Here is a 15,015-nt window from a genome sequence, read left to right as displayed (position 1 = left end):
GTGACAAGAATGCAGCAAAAACAATAAATAAAAAATACTATAGTACACTATACCGATGTATGTTAGTGTAGTAATGCATTGCATCTAAAATCATATTATTACAAGGAAAGTAAAATTCACCAGCAGCAAACAAAAATGTGAAACATTTATTTTAGTAAATGGTACTTTTTCTTTTTAACACTGACTATTATACAAAAAATGGTAAGGAGAAATGTTAATCTCCAGATTAATGAACATAACATTCCAGAAACTGCTTATTCGAAGATACAGCATGACAGTCATTGTTCATGGATGTATGCAGTTCTTGCTGATGCTGACAGGAAATTCCTGTAAGCTACAAATAAACTTTTAAAATAATTTAGCATAACTGGGATATTACTGCCAATGAGACAGATGAACTTCACTTACATAATTTAAACTTGGCTCAAGTTTTCCTAGTCAGCACTTAAAGCAAACCCACATGCATACTTGTGTGGTCCATTAGAAACTGTATGTTTAAAACTGGTTTTTAGAAATCAGTCAAACAAACAAATGACTTACGTTGGTTCTCCTGACAAAATTTCAACTTCTTCAAGCTCTTGGGCCTGCTTATACCATGGTATCTTTGCTTCTACTGGAATCTTCTCTGAAATAATCAAGGGGAAAAGTATACATTTAAACAGAGGGATACATTCCTGGAAAAATCAAAGAAGAGCTGTAGCATAATAGCAATGACATTGTAAGAACAAAACCCTTTTGTTTTGCATTTCTTACTGAGATAGAATATTTCTTAATATGTATGCAGAACAATTACTGTTAATGAATGCTGCTTTATCACTTCACTGTACAATGTTTGTTATAGTATTTATGTCATTTTTCCCCCTTGCTTGGCTAATCTGGTAAAACACACACACAGAAAAAAAATGCACATAACATAAGAATCAGTACATAGAAGAAATGTCAATATTTTATACAAAATTATTATATTAAGAAAATGATTATTGATAATTTTGGTCAGTTGCTCCATTAATTGACGCCAGTTACTCCAGTAATGTTAGCTTTGCTATACCACGACTATCTTGAAATCCTGTCCTACAATAAACCTATTTCCAAATTTCATAATGCTGAACTTCTCATCGCCCGTCTTAAATGAAATAACCATAAGCAACTATGTAATATACGTAGTCTATATTCCCCCAGGTAATAAATGCTACAACCCTGGAAAACATCCTAAAATGGATCTCACATACAATTTGTAATGAAAAAGTTAATTTAGGTGACAATAATTTTCACAGATTATCTCCACAAAATATCCAACAACTAGCCTAAACCTATTTGGATTGACTCATCCCCCCCATCCACAGATTATAACCATCACAAAAACAGTGGCTCAATTGTTGACTGGCTATTGGTGTCTGATTCTACCAAATATGTCTCCAGTGGCACCCTCTCTGATTCCCCTCAGTGATCACCTCACTGTACATGCAAACAGACTCAGTACCCATCATGTCAAACAGCACTTAGAACTTCCCATAGCATCACAAATTTTAACCATGGCACATTTAACAAATGTTTAAGCTCCTTTAACTGGTCTGTCCTGAAAAATATTCTCATCAACAAAGCTGTGCACAAATATAACTCACTTTTCCTGAAACCCTTAATAGTCTGGCTCCAACTAGAACAATACCATATCAGCCAAGCAAAGGGAAAATGTCATAAATACTATAACAAATGTTGTACAGTGGAGTGATAAAGCAGCATTCATTAACAGTAATTGTTCTGCACACATATTAAGGAATAGTGTATCTCTCAGGAAGAGTGTTGATACTTTGAAATGGCTAGAAGTATTTTTTAGATTGCAGAGAAGCTTTGCATTCCAGTCTGTCTCGTTAACTAGACAGTGTTTTCTGCACCAGAGGCTAAGGTTACTGATTGGGTCTTGTTAGATAAACTTCAACAGAGTGGGCTGGGAATTCTTCAGTTAGCCTTCAACTGAGTATGCTGTTACCCTGCTATGACTTAGATTCATTAGATAAATTACTTGCAAACATGGATTTCTTGAGTCATTTTTATGCCTTATGGTTTCCAACAGTCAAGCCCAGCCCCATAATTGTGTATCATGCATTTTCATACTTGTTGGGGTGAAAGCCAGTCACTGAGGGGGCCATTATCCAGGAAGCCATCAGTGCATGTGATATGAAATTTTGTGTTCTAACCCTTCCTTCTGGTAGCTAGTGTGTGCATTTGCAGATACAAGGAGCTGTTATATCTCACCCTCTACATGAGCATGCTCCTGCATACACCTCAAAAAAATACCATGCCATGTGACCATCACTTGGTAGGGCCAAGTTCAAGGCCAGTCTCATGTCTTTGTATCTCATACACTTCTTTCACCAGTGGTTGTTGCCACTGTAGCAGACCAACCCACACTTTTCCCTTTTTGGTCGACAAGCTGGCAACTAGCACTCACTTTTACCTTTTCACTCTTGTGTCTTCATCATTAGCTGATCACCAGCCACCTTGGCTCAGGTCTTTTAACAATCAATACCATGAGGTAGGCATACCCTCAGCCCCACTGTTTAATGTGAGGATTTCACCCTGATAAAAGCAGAGTAAACCAAGGTGCAAACAAGCTTGTCATACCCTGCTTAGATATCCCTGACCAGCAGTTTTCCATATCCAAAGGAGGTTTCTAAATAAGGCAATATTTTTGTTTCACCGAAGAGGTTTTAGTTATGAGAGTTGTTTAAAAAACCCTTTGCTGATTCCCATGTTCTGAAGAATTTCCGTCCCATCTCTAATCTTCCATTTCATTGTAAGGGTATTCAGAAGGTAGAAGGCACACAACATAATTTTTCCAATAGCTCATCATCTATTAAACCCACATTAGTTCAGGCAATACGAATACCGTATTCAAAGTAGTTAAAGACCTGCAGGCCACATGCTATCAATACTCTTAGTCTGTTTGGTTCTCTTTGATCACTCTCCAACATGGAATTACAGCACTTTGATTTCCACTGTGGTCTTTTTTTCCACAGTCACTGACTGTATAAAACCTTACTTGTCAGAGGCCTGAAAATGGTGTCATCAAGGGTGCGCACTTCCACTCAGTGAGGTAGTTTAAGGCAGAGTTTTGACATATCATGTCTATGTGGTAGGGGTTTGACATATCATGTCTATGTGATAGAGGTTTGACATATCATGTCTATGTGATAGAGGTTTGACATATCATGTCTATGTGCTAGGGGTCTGACATATCATGTCTATGTGGTAGAGGTTTGACATATGTCTATGTGGTAGGGTTTTGACATATGTCTATGTGGTAGGGGTCTGACATATCATGTCTATGTGGTAGTGGTCTGACATATCATGTCCATATAGTAAGGGTCTGACATATCATGTCAATGTGGTAGACGTTTGACATATGCCTGTGTGGTAGGGGTTTGACATACGTCTATGTAGTAGAGGGTTGACATATCATGTCTATGTGGTAGGGGTTTGACATATCATGTCTATGTAGTAGAGGCTTGACATATGTCTGGCAGAGGTTTGACATATCATGTCTATGTGGTAGAGGTCTGACATATCATTATCTATGTGGTAGGGATCTGACATATCTTGTCTATGTAGTAGAGGTTTGACATATGTCTATGTGTGCAGGTTTGACATATGACGTTTATGTGGTAGGGGTTTTGACATATCATTACTATGTGGTAGGGGTCTGACATATCAAGTCTATGTGGTAGAAGTTTGACATTTGTCTATGTGGTAGAGGTCTGACATCATATTATCTATGTGGTAGGCGTCTGACATATCATGTCTATGTAGTAGAGGTTTGACATATGTCTATGTGTGCAGGTTTGACATATGACGTCTATGTGGTAGGGGTTTTGACATATGATGTCTATGTTGTAGGGGTTTGACATATCACTTCTATGTGGTAGGGGTCTGACATATCATATATATGTGGTAGGGGTTTGACATATCATGTCTATGTGGTAGAAGTTTGACATTTGTCTATGTGGTAGTGGTTTGACATATCATGTCTGTGGTAGAGTTTTGACATATGTTTATGTTTGAAGGTTTGACATATCATGTCTATGTGGTAGGTGTCTGACATATCAGGTCTATGTGGTAGGGGGTTGACATATGTCTGTGTGGTAGGAGTTTGACATGGTTTGACATATCATGTCTGTGTGGTAGGGGGGATGACAGATCATGTCTATGTGGTAGGTGTTTGACATGTCATGTCTATGTGGTAGAGGTTTAACATGTCATGTCTATGTGGTAGAGATTTGACATATTATGTCTGTATGGTAGGGGCTTGATCCATTTCTGTAGATGATACCCAGTTGTACTTCCCTTTCCTTCAAGAGCTTATGATGTTCAGCTTCAATTCTGTTGAAACTAGTGTGCATTTCATCCTCAAATAGACAAAGAATAGTTAACTAAGATTCAATCCTGTCCCACACACCTGTTAGCCTTATAATAATAAACATATGGTCTGGATTCACACATTACAGTATAACATATAACAGTACACTCTTGACATAAAGTGATTCTTTGGCGTACAAAGTACATTATACAACAATCACCTGGTTTGATTACACACAGAAGTACAGTAATGACAAATACCCTAATGAACAGGAAGATAATTTAGCATATAGCTTAACATTATAAAAAGTCATGTACAAGTTTTGCCTTCAACATGTACACAATGACAAATACACATGGTAGTACAGTAATGACAAACTCTTGCTGATTAGTATGTGGCATAACAATATATGATGTTGGTAACAACTATTTCTTTCCACAAGTACTAGTATTGCATTTCATCATCTGACAGTCAGCAAAATAGCTGTCTGGTACAGGTGGGCAAAATTATAGAAGATGTCAGGAGAATAGAACGATGGAATTGAGAAGGATTGATAGATATATTGGGTAAGGTAATAGAGTGTGAGAGGGGTGGGTGCTAGTATTAACCTGAACTGTTGCAGTTGCAGAGCCAAGAGTTCATCAAATGGGTTTTTAGGGACTTTTTAAAATCATCTGTGGAGGACATGGCTGTGATGAGAGGGGGACGTTTATTACACTGCTTGGCTATTATGTTAGAATAGAGGGATGAGCCAGCAGCATTATCTTTAGATACTTTGAGGAGTAGTTTTTTGTTAGAGTGGAGGTTTCTGGTGCAGGAGTAAGTTATTGTCAGGTCTTGAAGTGAAGGGTTTTTTGGGGATGATGTATAATTTTATGTGACAGGAGTAGTTGATTATATAGAAGTAGGTGAGGGAGTTCCAACCATTTGAGCTGTTTGAGTGCTAGACAATGGTGAGATCTGTACGAGATGTTGGTGGCGAATTTGGCAATTTTATTATAGCTGGCTTATAGTTTGGTTAATTCTGATTTTCTAAGGTTGGTGAGGATTGGGGAGGAGTATAGTAGTGCAGAGATAAGATGTGTAAGTGCAATTGTGGCCTTAATAGCGTTTGTTAGGAACTGTTTGTTTCTGTATAGAGTACCTATTTTTTATGGACTTTCTTTATGGTGAGAGAGATATGGATATCAAATCTCAAGTTACTGTCAATCACAACCCCAAGTAGTTTTGTGTGGGTAACAGGAGATAAGATAGTTTTGTTATGGGATAAGATGTTGAAAGAAAGGTCAGGATTGTTATGTTGTGTGGGTTGGAAGATTAGAAATTTTGTTTTGTTTGGATTGAGTATTAGCTCGCGGTCATTTAGCCATGATTTGACAGAGAGAAAGGATGCTTGAGTTTGTTGGTGTAGTTCCTGGGGGGAGGAGGAGGCATAGATTAATGTAGAGGAGTAAAGATTATTGGTGAATATAGTAAACAGAGGTCCAAGAATGGAGCCCAGGCAAACCCCTACTGTTAGTGGGAGCAGAGGTGATAGCTGTTGGCCCCACTTTACTGCCTGCTGTCTCCCTGTTAGGTAATTACAAAACCATGTTAGAGTGGCCTGGCTGAGATTCATTTCTGATAGAGCATTTATATAGCTTCTTATGGTTGACCATATCAAAGGCCTTGGAGAGGTCTAGGAAGATGGCTGAAACTTATTTACCATTGTTTCTATGGCCATTAACTAGGTGAGTGAATAACATGAGAGATGTGGTTGTGCTAAGGTGAGGTCTGAAACTGTGTTGAGTGTTGGTGAGCAGTTTTTGTGTGATGAGGTGTTCCATAATTTGTAAGTGAATACACTTCTCAAGTATTTTTGAGAGGGGAGGCAAGTATAGCTATGGGTTGGAAATTTGTTAGTTCTTTTGAGTTGCCTCCTTTATGGAGGGGAACAATATGGGATATCTTCCAGAGGTCAGGGACTATTTTTTCAGAGATGAAGCGGTGGATAAAGATGGTGACTGGATAAGGTATTGTGTCTGCAGCAATTTTTAAAAAGTCTGCTGGGAGTTCGTCTGCAGCCAGAGTGGTTGGTTTTAGCTTTTTGTGCAATTTTTTAATTAGGTTTACAGAGACTGAAGGGTGAAGCTGTTTTCATTAGTAAGGGGTTTATGCTCTACATTGGGGGAAGAGGAGGTTTGCAAATTTGCTAGTGCCAGTATGGATTCAGTAAAAATGTATTAAATTTGGTTGCAATACTAGTTGAGGTATCTGTAGTAGTGGAGGGATGGGGGTTTGGACTTACCTGGTTGAAGAACATTATTAATAGCTGTCCAAAACAGTCTAGGGTTATGCTGGTGTTTTATTTGGATGCTATGGTAGCAGTTTAGTTTGTCTGTTCTGATGATTTTGTTGAGCTCTGTTTCTTAGTTCTAGGTATGTTTGTTTTGAGTGTATTATTTTTTCTTTGTGCCACTTGAGCCAGGCTTTATCTCTTGCATGAAGCAGAGATCTGCTTTCTTTGCTCATCCAGGGTGCAAGGATAGCCTTAATTCTAATGGTTCTAGGAGAAGCATGGGAGTTTAGTCTGTTTAGGAATGTGGAGTTGCTTCATTAAGGTTGAGTAGCTTGATGGGTTTCCAATTACAGGCTTTTAGTGCTGAAATGAAGTTGGATGGGATGAAGTTCTTACTACGTATTTGTTGGAAGGCAGTTGGTTTCTCTAGAGTTGGTCGGTGTCTAATTATATAGGTAGGCATGTGGTCACTCAGGCTGTCAGGTAGCAGCTAGACTGACTTATTTGGGATGTTTTTTGACAGTATCCAATCTAGGATAGACTGCCTGTTTGTTGCTTTGTCTGTTCTGGTGGATGTTTAGATTACCTGCGTAAATCAATGGAGATTGATACGGGTAGTGGGGAGAGTTAAGTTGCATTGTGACCAATCAATTTTAAAATCCCCTAGAATAATGGTTTCTTGAGGGAGTGCTTCAGATGCCCAGTGGAGTAGGTTTTCAAGGGTCATTATATTGTTATTACCAGGTGGGAAGTAGCATCCAATAATGTTAATAGATTTTTCTATTGTTAAGTTTTAGTTTAGAAAGCAAAGTCTTTGCAGTATCCAGGGTTAGAGTTGGTATGTTTAATGTTGTGATATTTAGATGGTCTTTAAATATTATGGCAACACCACCTCCCTTTTTGTTTATTCTGGTTTTGTGTAATAGATTATAGCCAGGGCCAGTAATTTCATTATTGGTGGTGTCTGGCTTTAGCTAAGTTTTGGTTAGAAGTACTATATCTGGTGAGTATAGGGAAATATTAGCACAGAGGTTGTGGACTTTGTTTGATACACTTCTAATATTAATATTGAGTATTAGTAGATCAGTAGCATTGCTGGGGAGATAGGGTATTTTTGTGGGGTGTATTTGTTTTGTGAAGGTTGCTAGATGGATTAAAAGGGCTTGGGTTTGGGTGTATGTCTCCACTGAGTGTCAGCCTGGATGCAATATGTGCAAATAATTTAATGACTTTGGTGATGCACTTATTATATAGTAAGGATGGTTTATTCGAGTAGGTGTATGAAGGGAGTTTTATTACTATATGGTGATGGGTTGCTATGTGAAAGGGAGCTGGGTGTATGCAGTGTTTGAGTGGAGTAGATTGTGTAGTATGGGCAGTAGCTGTGATATGGTGTGGAGCTGACTTTGGGTTAGTGTGGTGAAAGGATGTAATGTGTGTAAGTAAAGTGAAAGTTGAGAGTGTGAGCATGTGAGAGAAGAACATTTTGTAGCCTTGTAGTGTAGTTATGAGGAGTGTGCGTGATTATATATGTGGGAACGGAAGTGACTATTGCTAACAGTCTGTAGTGAATACTAGCGTGAGTGTCTGAGTACTCTATATTGTGGGGAGTAATTTGTAATTAGTGGTTTATTATGCAGGTAGTGTAACAGATTGTTAGTGTAGCTAGTGGTTTATTTATTTATTTATTTATTTTACATTTGTTGACCGGGCTGGTCCAGCTGGATATATTTCCGTTTTCAGTACAGGCCTGTGGAGAAAATCTCCACATATAAACTACCACAACACAAAAAATGTTTATAATAAACAAGAAAGGTATTACAGATTAAATTATGGGAAGACTATGAGACACACTACATTAATACATAAAACACCTACAGATCATTTTCCAGTATGAATATCTAGGGTAACCCCAAGACATTATTCAAATACATTTAAATCCTTGGTTATTCTAGTTTACTCCAGACAATTACTATTTCCAAGGGGTTAAACAGTAACAGTAGAAAAAGGAGGAAGTATAAAGAAATGGCAGGAATACTACCTTCAGGATATATTCATAGCCAAGTAGAAAAGATAGCTAATTGGTGCCTAAGTAGTACAGATAGCTTATAGATGCTACTAATTTAGTGGAGTACACAGGAAAGAGCGGAGGAAAGAGCTAACAGCAGAGAAATCCAGAGGATCAGTCTGGGTAACAGCAGACTGTTACCCAGTAAGGGTGTAGAGCCTAGGATAGGATTGGGTGGGTGTCAAAGGAAAAAAACTTTAAAGACCAATTCACGTAAGGTTCAGGTATGGCACCTTTTATTGCTTGCAGCAAGGAGACAAAACATGCAGATACAGGATTTTGTCCAAATTACTAGTGAGTAGTATGCTTCTTTTATACAGTTCTATGAAATGTTAGTTTTCTATGGTTGACGTAGTTAGACACAGCTTATTATATTGTTCTATAGAAAATGTTACCTAGATTTCCTGCTGACATGTTCAGATTTAAAACTCACTATGTGTTACATAGAAAATGTTACTTGGATTTCCTGCTGACATGACTGGATTTATGAAAAACATTTGAGAAAAACAACCTGGCCTTGGGGGCTTATTTTTAGCCTACTACAAACTTTCTATTCTTCAGTTGTGCAGTTCTAATATATATGTGTTACATTTCAAGGTACATTTCTAGCTGAGGTACAAGTAAATGATGATTACATTTTATATTTTCAAACAACCTTTGTTTTCATTATCATTAGCTTCTGCAGCTGTGTATTTTCTCATAGCATAAGCAGAAAATCAATAACTCTTTGTTTAAGTCTCATGACATTAGTAACATCTATTATTATTTTCATGACATTAGCAGAAATCAAATGCTTTCCTGTTAATTTCCAAAGCATAAGCAGATCATAGCTGCACATATTTTTATGACATAACAGGATTGGAATGTCTCAGCAGCTCGTGCAGATTTATGCAGTGTGAAATAGAATAAATGTGTTAACCCTTTTTAAATCTTGAATGCACTAAGCATATTATTAATCCATATTTTTCTAACATTTCACCCCTTTTAATACTTTTATTCTACTTTCAAAATAAGCATAAACAGTTTTTCTTCCCCTAACTTCTTCCTACTCAGGATTTGCAGTTAAGAGAGTCATTCAGTTTAAACTTATGAAAGCATTTTCAATTTTTCAACAATTCTTCAAGTTCAGCACCTTGGTATAAGGATTCTGAAACTGACATGTCTATAAAGTTTTTAATCAGTCTTTTCATGCAGGGGATGCAGCAGCAAACACATACCACCAGTAAGATCATTCCTACACAGATGGCAATCAGGATGTTCATTAGGGTACTGCCCCACCCCCAAACAATCTCAGGAAAAAGTCCATCAATGGATTTGGTCCTGGTTTGGTCATAGCTGACACCTGCTGAATTACCTCAAGGTGATTGTCTATCTCGTGTTTGTGGACAGGAATATACGAACAGCACGCCTCCTGGATTAAAGCGCAAGTACCTCCTCTCACCGCTAGGGTGAAATCAAGAGCCATGCGGTTTTGAAGCACTACAGTTCGCATGGCATTCAGTTCATCAGTTACCAATTCTAGGGTGGAAAAGGTTGCATTACTCATTACTTCGAGAAGTTTAGATAGTTTTCTCAGCTCCCAGATCGATTTTGTTGCTCCATATGCTGGTAATATGCCTGCCCACGATATAACAGTATCACTCAAGTCCAAGTGTGTCAGTCCATCACCCACAGCATGATGGTTTTTCCAGTGCGCATTGATTTGCCCCACTGGATTGACAGGTTTCTTGATGATTTCTCCAACATTCCGAATTTTCCCTTGAGGTAAAGCTGCTGTATGTCCTATGGCCGGAACCAGGTAGCCCAAAAAACAACTGCCAGAACAATTCTTAGGTAACCACTTATATGCTTTTCTACCACATACAAAATAACAGTCCTCTACTTTGGTAGTAACTTTACTATGAACATACACTTGTCCTGCGTGAAACATTTATTTGTCAATTATAGACAGTTGTTTGTAGAGAACAGAATCATGTTTTACTTCCTTAATTGTTTTGTGCATTAATTTGAAAAATGAATCATAATTTGTATTGCAATAAGATTTGGTATTATTAGATTTAGTGTAGCACTTATAAGGAACAGTCAACATTGCAATTGCTCCAACCCACCTGAACCATATTATTTTTGTAAAAACACAGGGCCGGATTCACGATGGCTTGCATGGAGTCTAAGAGTAGAGTAAGACTCCATGCAGCCATCATTTCCAACGAGCGATCCAGGAACAGCCTGTAGGGGCGTGTAAGAGAGCTCCTAAAATGGCTCTTACACGGACAGGGCCGGGATATGCAAATCACCTCAATTGCAGGCAAAAGGCATGCAAATGAGGTATATTTGCGATTCAGGAAACCCGAACCTGTCCGAGAAAGAGCAGTGTTATTTGCAGAAATGTACTCAGTTGACAACTGAGTACCATTCTGCAAATAGCAAAACAGAGCCATGACAGCTCCAAATAAAGGTTGCATCCAGTGCAGGAAGCATGCCAATGGCCAAATATACGGCCACTGGAAATGTTCCCTGATGCAAAATTTTTTTCACTGATTTCCGATGTTTAAGCGTAGCAAAGTGCAGTGCAAATGGGCTGCACTCTAAAACCAGAATACTAAAAATTAAAACGCACAAATGTGGATTTTATTGAAATTGTTAATGTACAATGCAAGGGAATGGCAGGATGAAGACAACATGGCCACTGAGTAGAAGTTGCTAAGGGGGGAAGCTCAGTCTAAGACATGTAACCAAGCATTAGTAGGTAATCCTATGTAAATGAGTGTTAGGATAGTGAATCGCTAGTTTACATAGCAAATGAGCACAGTCAGTGGAGTGTAGGAGTAGGATATGGGGAGTAACAGAGTAGAAGATAGGTGACATCATGAGGGGGATATGTATGAAAGAAGTGAAGCTCATTGGAGCAGAGTGGCATGTGTCTGCTGTCATCTAGACATCATGGTAAGAGGTATGTCAACAGGTAGGCTAGGGAAAGCCAAGAAATGGAAGGTGTATGCCGTGAATAACACCAACGTTTCTTGCTGAGTGTGCATGCATGCGTGTGCGCGCCTGTAAATCTGAGTAAGACAGAGTGCACGCGTGTAAGCATGAGTGTGCAGGTTTTAAGCCGGAGTCAGCATGTATAAGGCTGTTTAAAGAGTTGTAAGCACGTTTGCGCTGGTGTGCACGCGTTTTAACCCGAATAAGCAAGATTAAGTCCATGTAAGCATGTGTGCTCGCGTGTGAGCTGCTGTGCGCATGTTTGTGCTTGTGTGCGCGGTGCCCCCCCCTGAGGAAACAGAAAGGAAAAAGGAAGCAAAACAAATAGTAGGAAGCTACCAGGGAGTACTAGCAGAGCTAGCATGTGAAAACAATCAGAATCAGGCAATTACACAGGCAGTACACTAGCCCAGCCCAGCCTAGCACTTAAAACTCTGCCAACAACAGTCCATTATGTTTCTCACAACAGACACTGCAGTAAGCTAATAGAAGTGAAAACTGAAAAAGCTTTACTGAGACAAAGAAATGTTAGGGGCTGCCATTGCTGTTATAAGGCGACATATGCAACATGCTGAGGGTGGTGACAATGGGAATGCTGCTGGACAACCCACAGTGAGGAGACGGAGAAGAGTATACAGGCCCAGGGTAACCTACCAGGGGCTACATGAGCTGGAGATAGTGGAGCACTATAGAGTGGACAGAGACCTCCTGCAGCAAATTGTTGAGCTGTGCAGGCCACGCCTCACACACAGAACCAACAGAGGGGAACCCATTCCAGTGGAAACCAAGGTATGTGTTGGCCTAAGAATATTAGCAACTGGTACCTTCCAGAGACCAACCGGTGATATGATGGGGATATTACAGGCATCAGCATCCAGGGTACTACACCAGTTCCTGGATGCCATGTCAGCACATGTCGGTGATCATGTATATTTCCCCAATTCCCGTGAGGTATTGGCCAGCAATATGCGTCTCTTCCAGCAAATAGTGGAATACCCTGAGGTAGTGGGTGCAATAGACTGCACACACATACGCATCAAAGCACCAGCCGGCGGGGTAGGGTCTACTTCAACCGCAAGGGCTTCCCCTCCATCAACTGCCAGGTCATGTGTGATGCCCAGGGCATAATACTAAATGTGTGTGCAGGCTGTCCTGGAAGCTACCATGATTCCCATATCTGGCATATGATGCAGCTGTACCAGACATTTGCCATTGGGGACATCCCACATGGTCACCTAGTGGGGGATGCTGGCGATGCACTGGAGCCGTGGCTGATGACACCCATCGGAAATGCACACACACCTGAACAGGAACGCCATAATGAGGCACACGCACAAACACGTAATGTAATAGAGAGTGTGTTTGGGCTGCTCAAGTCATGGTTCCGGTGCCTGGACACATCTGGTGGAGCCTTGCAGTACTCACCAACTACATGTACCCAAATTGTCATGGCATGTGCTATGCTACATAACATGATCCTGCGAAAACAGCTGCAGCAGGACCAGCATAGGCCTGGGCTAAACAGCCCCCCACTATTGCCAAGGCCATCACAGGCAGAGCGTGACTCGGATGAGGAACAACCTGAGCCTGCTCCAGTAGGCAGAAGGAGGCATGCCCAGTATGCTCTGGCCTTGGCAAAGAGGCAATGCATAGCACATACACTGGATCGGTAGGAACTCTGGAAATGATACCTCTCTCCGACTCGCACATAAAGTAAAAGGGAGGCCTAATTTGACACTACCTGCTTCCAAACATGTGCAGGGAGTGTAGTATGTGCATCCAACATAGGCAGCCCTGCAGCACCACCTAAGGCATGAATGCCACGTGTTAAGCAATATAAAGCAGTGCTAAACAGCAATTACCACCATGTAGTATATGCAAACAAAATTGCAGACACCAACTAGCACAACTGTGGTCAATGTTCATTAATATTGGCCAACGTCCAGCAATGGTGGTGAATACTGAGCAATGTCGGACAAGCCTGGTCTAAGCAGGGCATAGCTGAACAAAAGCCAACATGCTCATATTTGCTTAACAGGCCCTTAAGCAGTCTGGTCTGCTCAGTATGAAAATATAAAGCAGTGATGGGCCTCAAACCCAGGATACTGTGCACTATAGCCAAAGTACTGAACCACTAAACCATGACAGTATTGCAGTGGTCAGCCTGTATGACGGAATGTTGATAAGTCTATGCATTCCATGGAAACCCTGCAGGCACAGCATAATCCTTGTTGAGTTATGACACAAAGGTGAGTCCTGCAGTGAGAACAGAACCTGACTTCCAACACACACAGTATAAATGTCAATATTGGTCATGTTTGCACACATCAGCAAATGTAGTGAACCTCAGATAGCAACATGCTGAAAGGTCACACTGGGCATGCTCACGCACTTGAATAAATGAGACAAATGTCAGGCAACAAAACATGGAATGGCAGAACTGGGCATGCTCACATACTTAGGCCATGTCTGAGTACAGCAGTGGGCCACTCATATCTGGCAGTTGCATGTGTTAACCCAGGAACCTGTCACTATACAGCAATCTGCCCTGTGCACACAGTTATATGTCAACAGACACATCTATAATATAGTGGAACCCTGTCATAATCAAATATGTTCTGCAGATACCGAAGTTGTTCATGGAAACTGGTAAAGCAAAGATGATAAAGTCCTGCAAACAGTATCAGCAATAAACATTGTGCATCATGAACATTACCATAGGTTTAGAGGTCGATACTAGGCTATCTGCCCTAGGGCATGTACAAGCCTAGCCAGAGTGTGTTTGGCATCCGCAACCTTGTCAGATTACTACACTGTGCGTGTGAATAGTAGGTCACACAAGATAGCCCATGTACGTTTAGGCTGTCTAGCAGGGACACAGAAGATATTCCAGGGGTAAATATACAATCACCCATACAGTCGTCAAGATGTCTACAGTAGGTGGTCAGTGGGTGGATCTGCCTATGTGAAACTGGGATTACATTCTGTAGTGAGTGGAGCCTCTGGGATAAGAATCTGTCCCTCCACAATGTCCTATTAACATCTGTGCTGAGGTATACGTCCCTGGAGTGTGTAGCTTCAAGGGAGTTGGATATCCTGAGGTGGAGCATGTCCAGTAAGTCTGGTTTGGGTATATCTGTAAACAGCAGGCACACATCATATCTGAGTAGGTGGTAAGTGACTGTGTAGAGCTGGAGTTACTGCATCTGAACTATGCAGGGCATCTGTGTGAGTCCCTAGATCTGCCTGGTGAGGACCTTCCATGGCCAGTACAGTTGCTGCAGGTGTCAGGTAAGGTACGTCCCAAATGTGGCATTGTAACCAAGCATGAAT

At 40.4% G+C, this 15,015-nt stretch overlaps 1 protein-coding gene across 1 annotated transcript in view; it reads right to left on the bottom strand.

The window, feature by feature from the left end:
• Positions 1 to 15,015, bottom strand: part of ADAMTSL1 (ADAMTS like 1) — a 4,128,157-nt gene that overhangs the window by 1,720,922 nt on the left and 2,392,220 nt on the right. Inside the window, exon 13 of the mRNA XM_044061207.1 lies at positions 541 to 625. Coding sequence (XP_043917142.1) covers positions 541 to 625 — 85 coding nt within the window. The remainder of the gene's footprint in view (positions 1 to 540; positions 626 to 15,015) is intronic.

The sequence above is a fragment of the Protopterus annectens genome, chromosome 2.part0, assembly GCF_019279795.1.
Source record: "Protopterus annectens isolate FY-2018-M chromosome 2.part0, PAN1.0, whole genome shotgun sequence".
Taxonomy (NCBI): domain Eukaryota; kingdom Metazoa; phylum Chordata; order Ceratodontiformes; family Protopteridae; genus Protopterus; species Protopterus annectens.
This window is presented reverse-complemented; position numbering and strand designations above follow the sequence as displayed.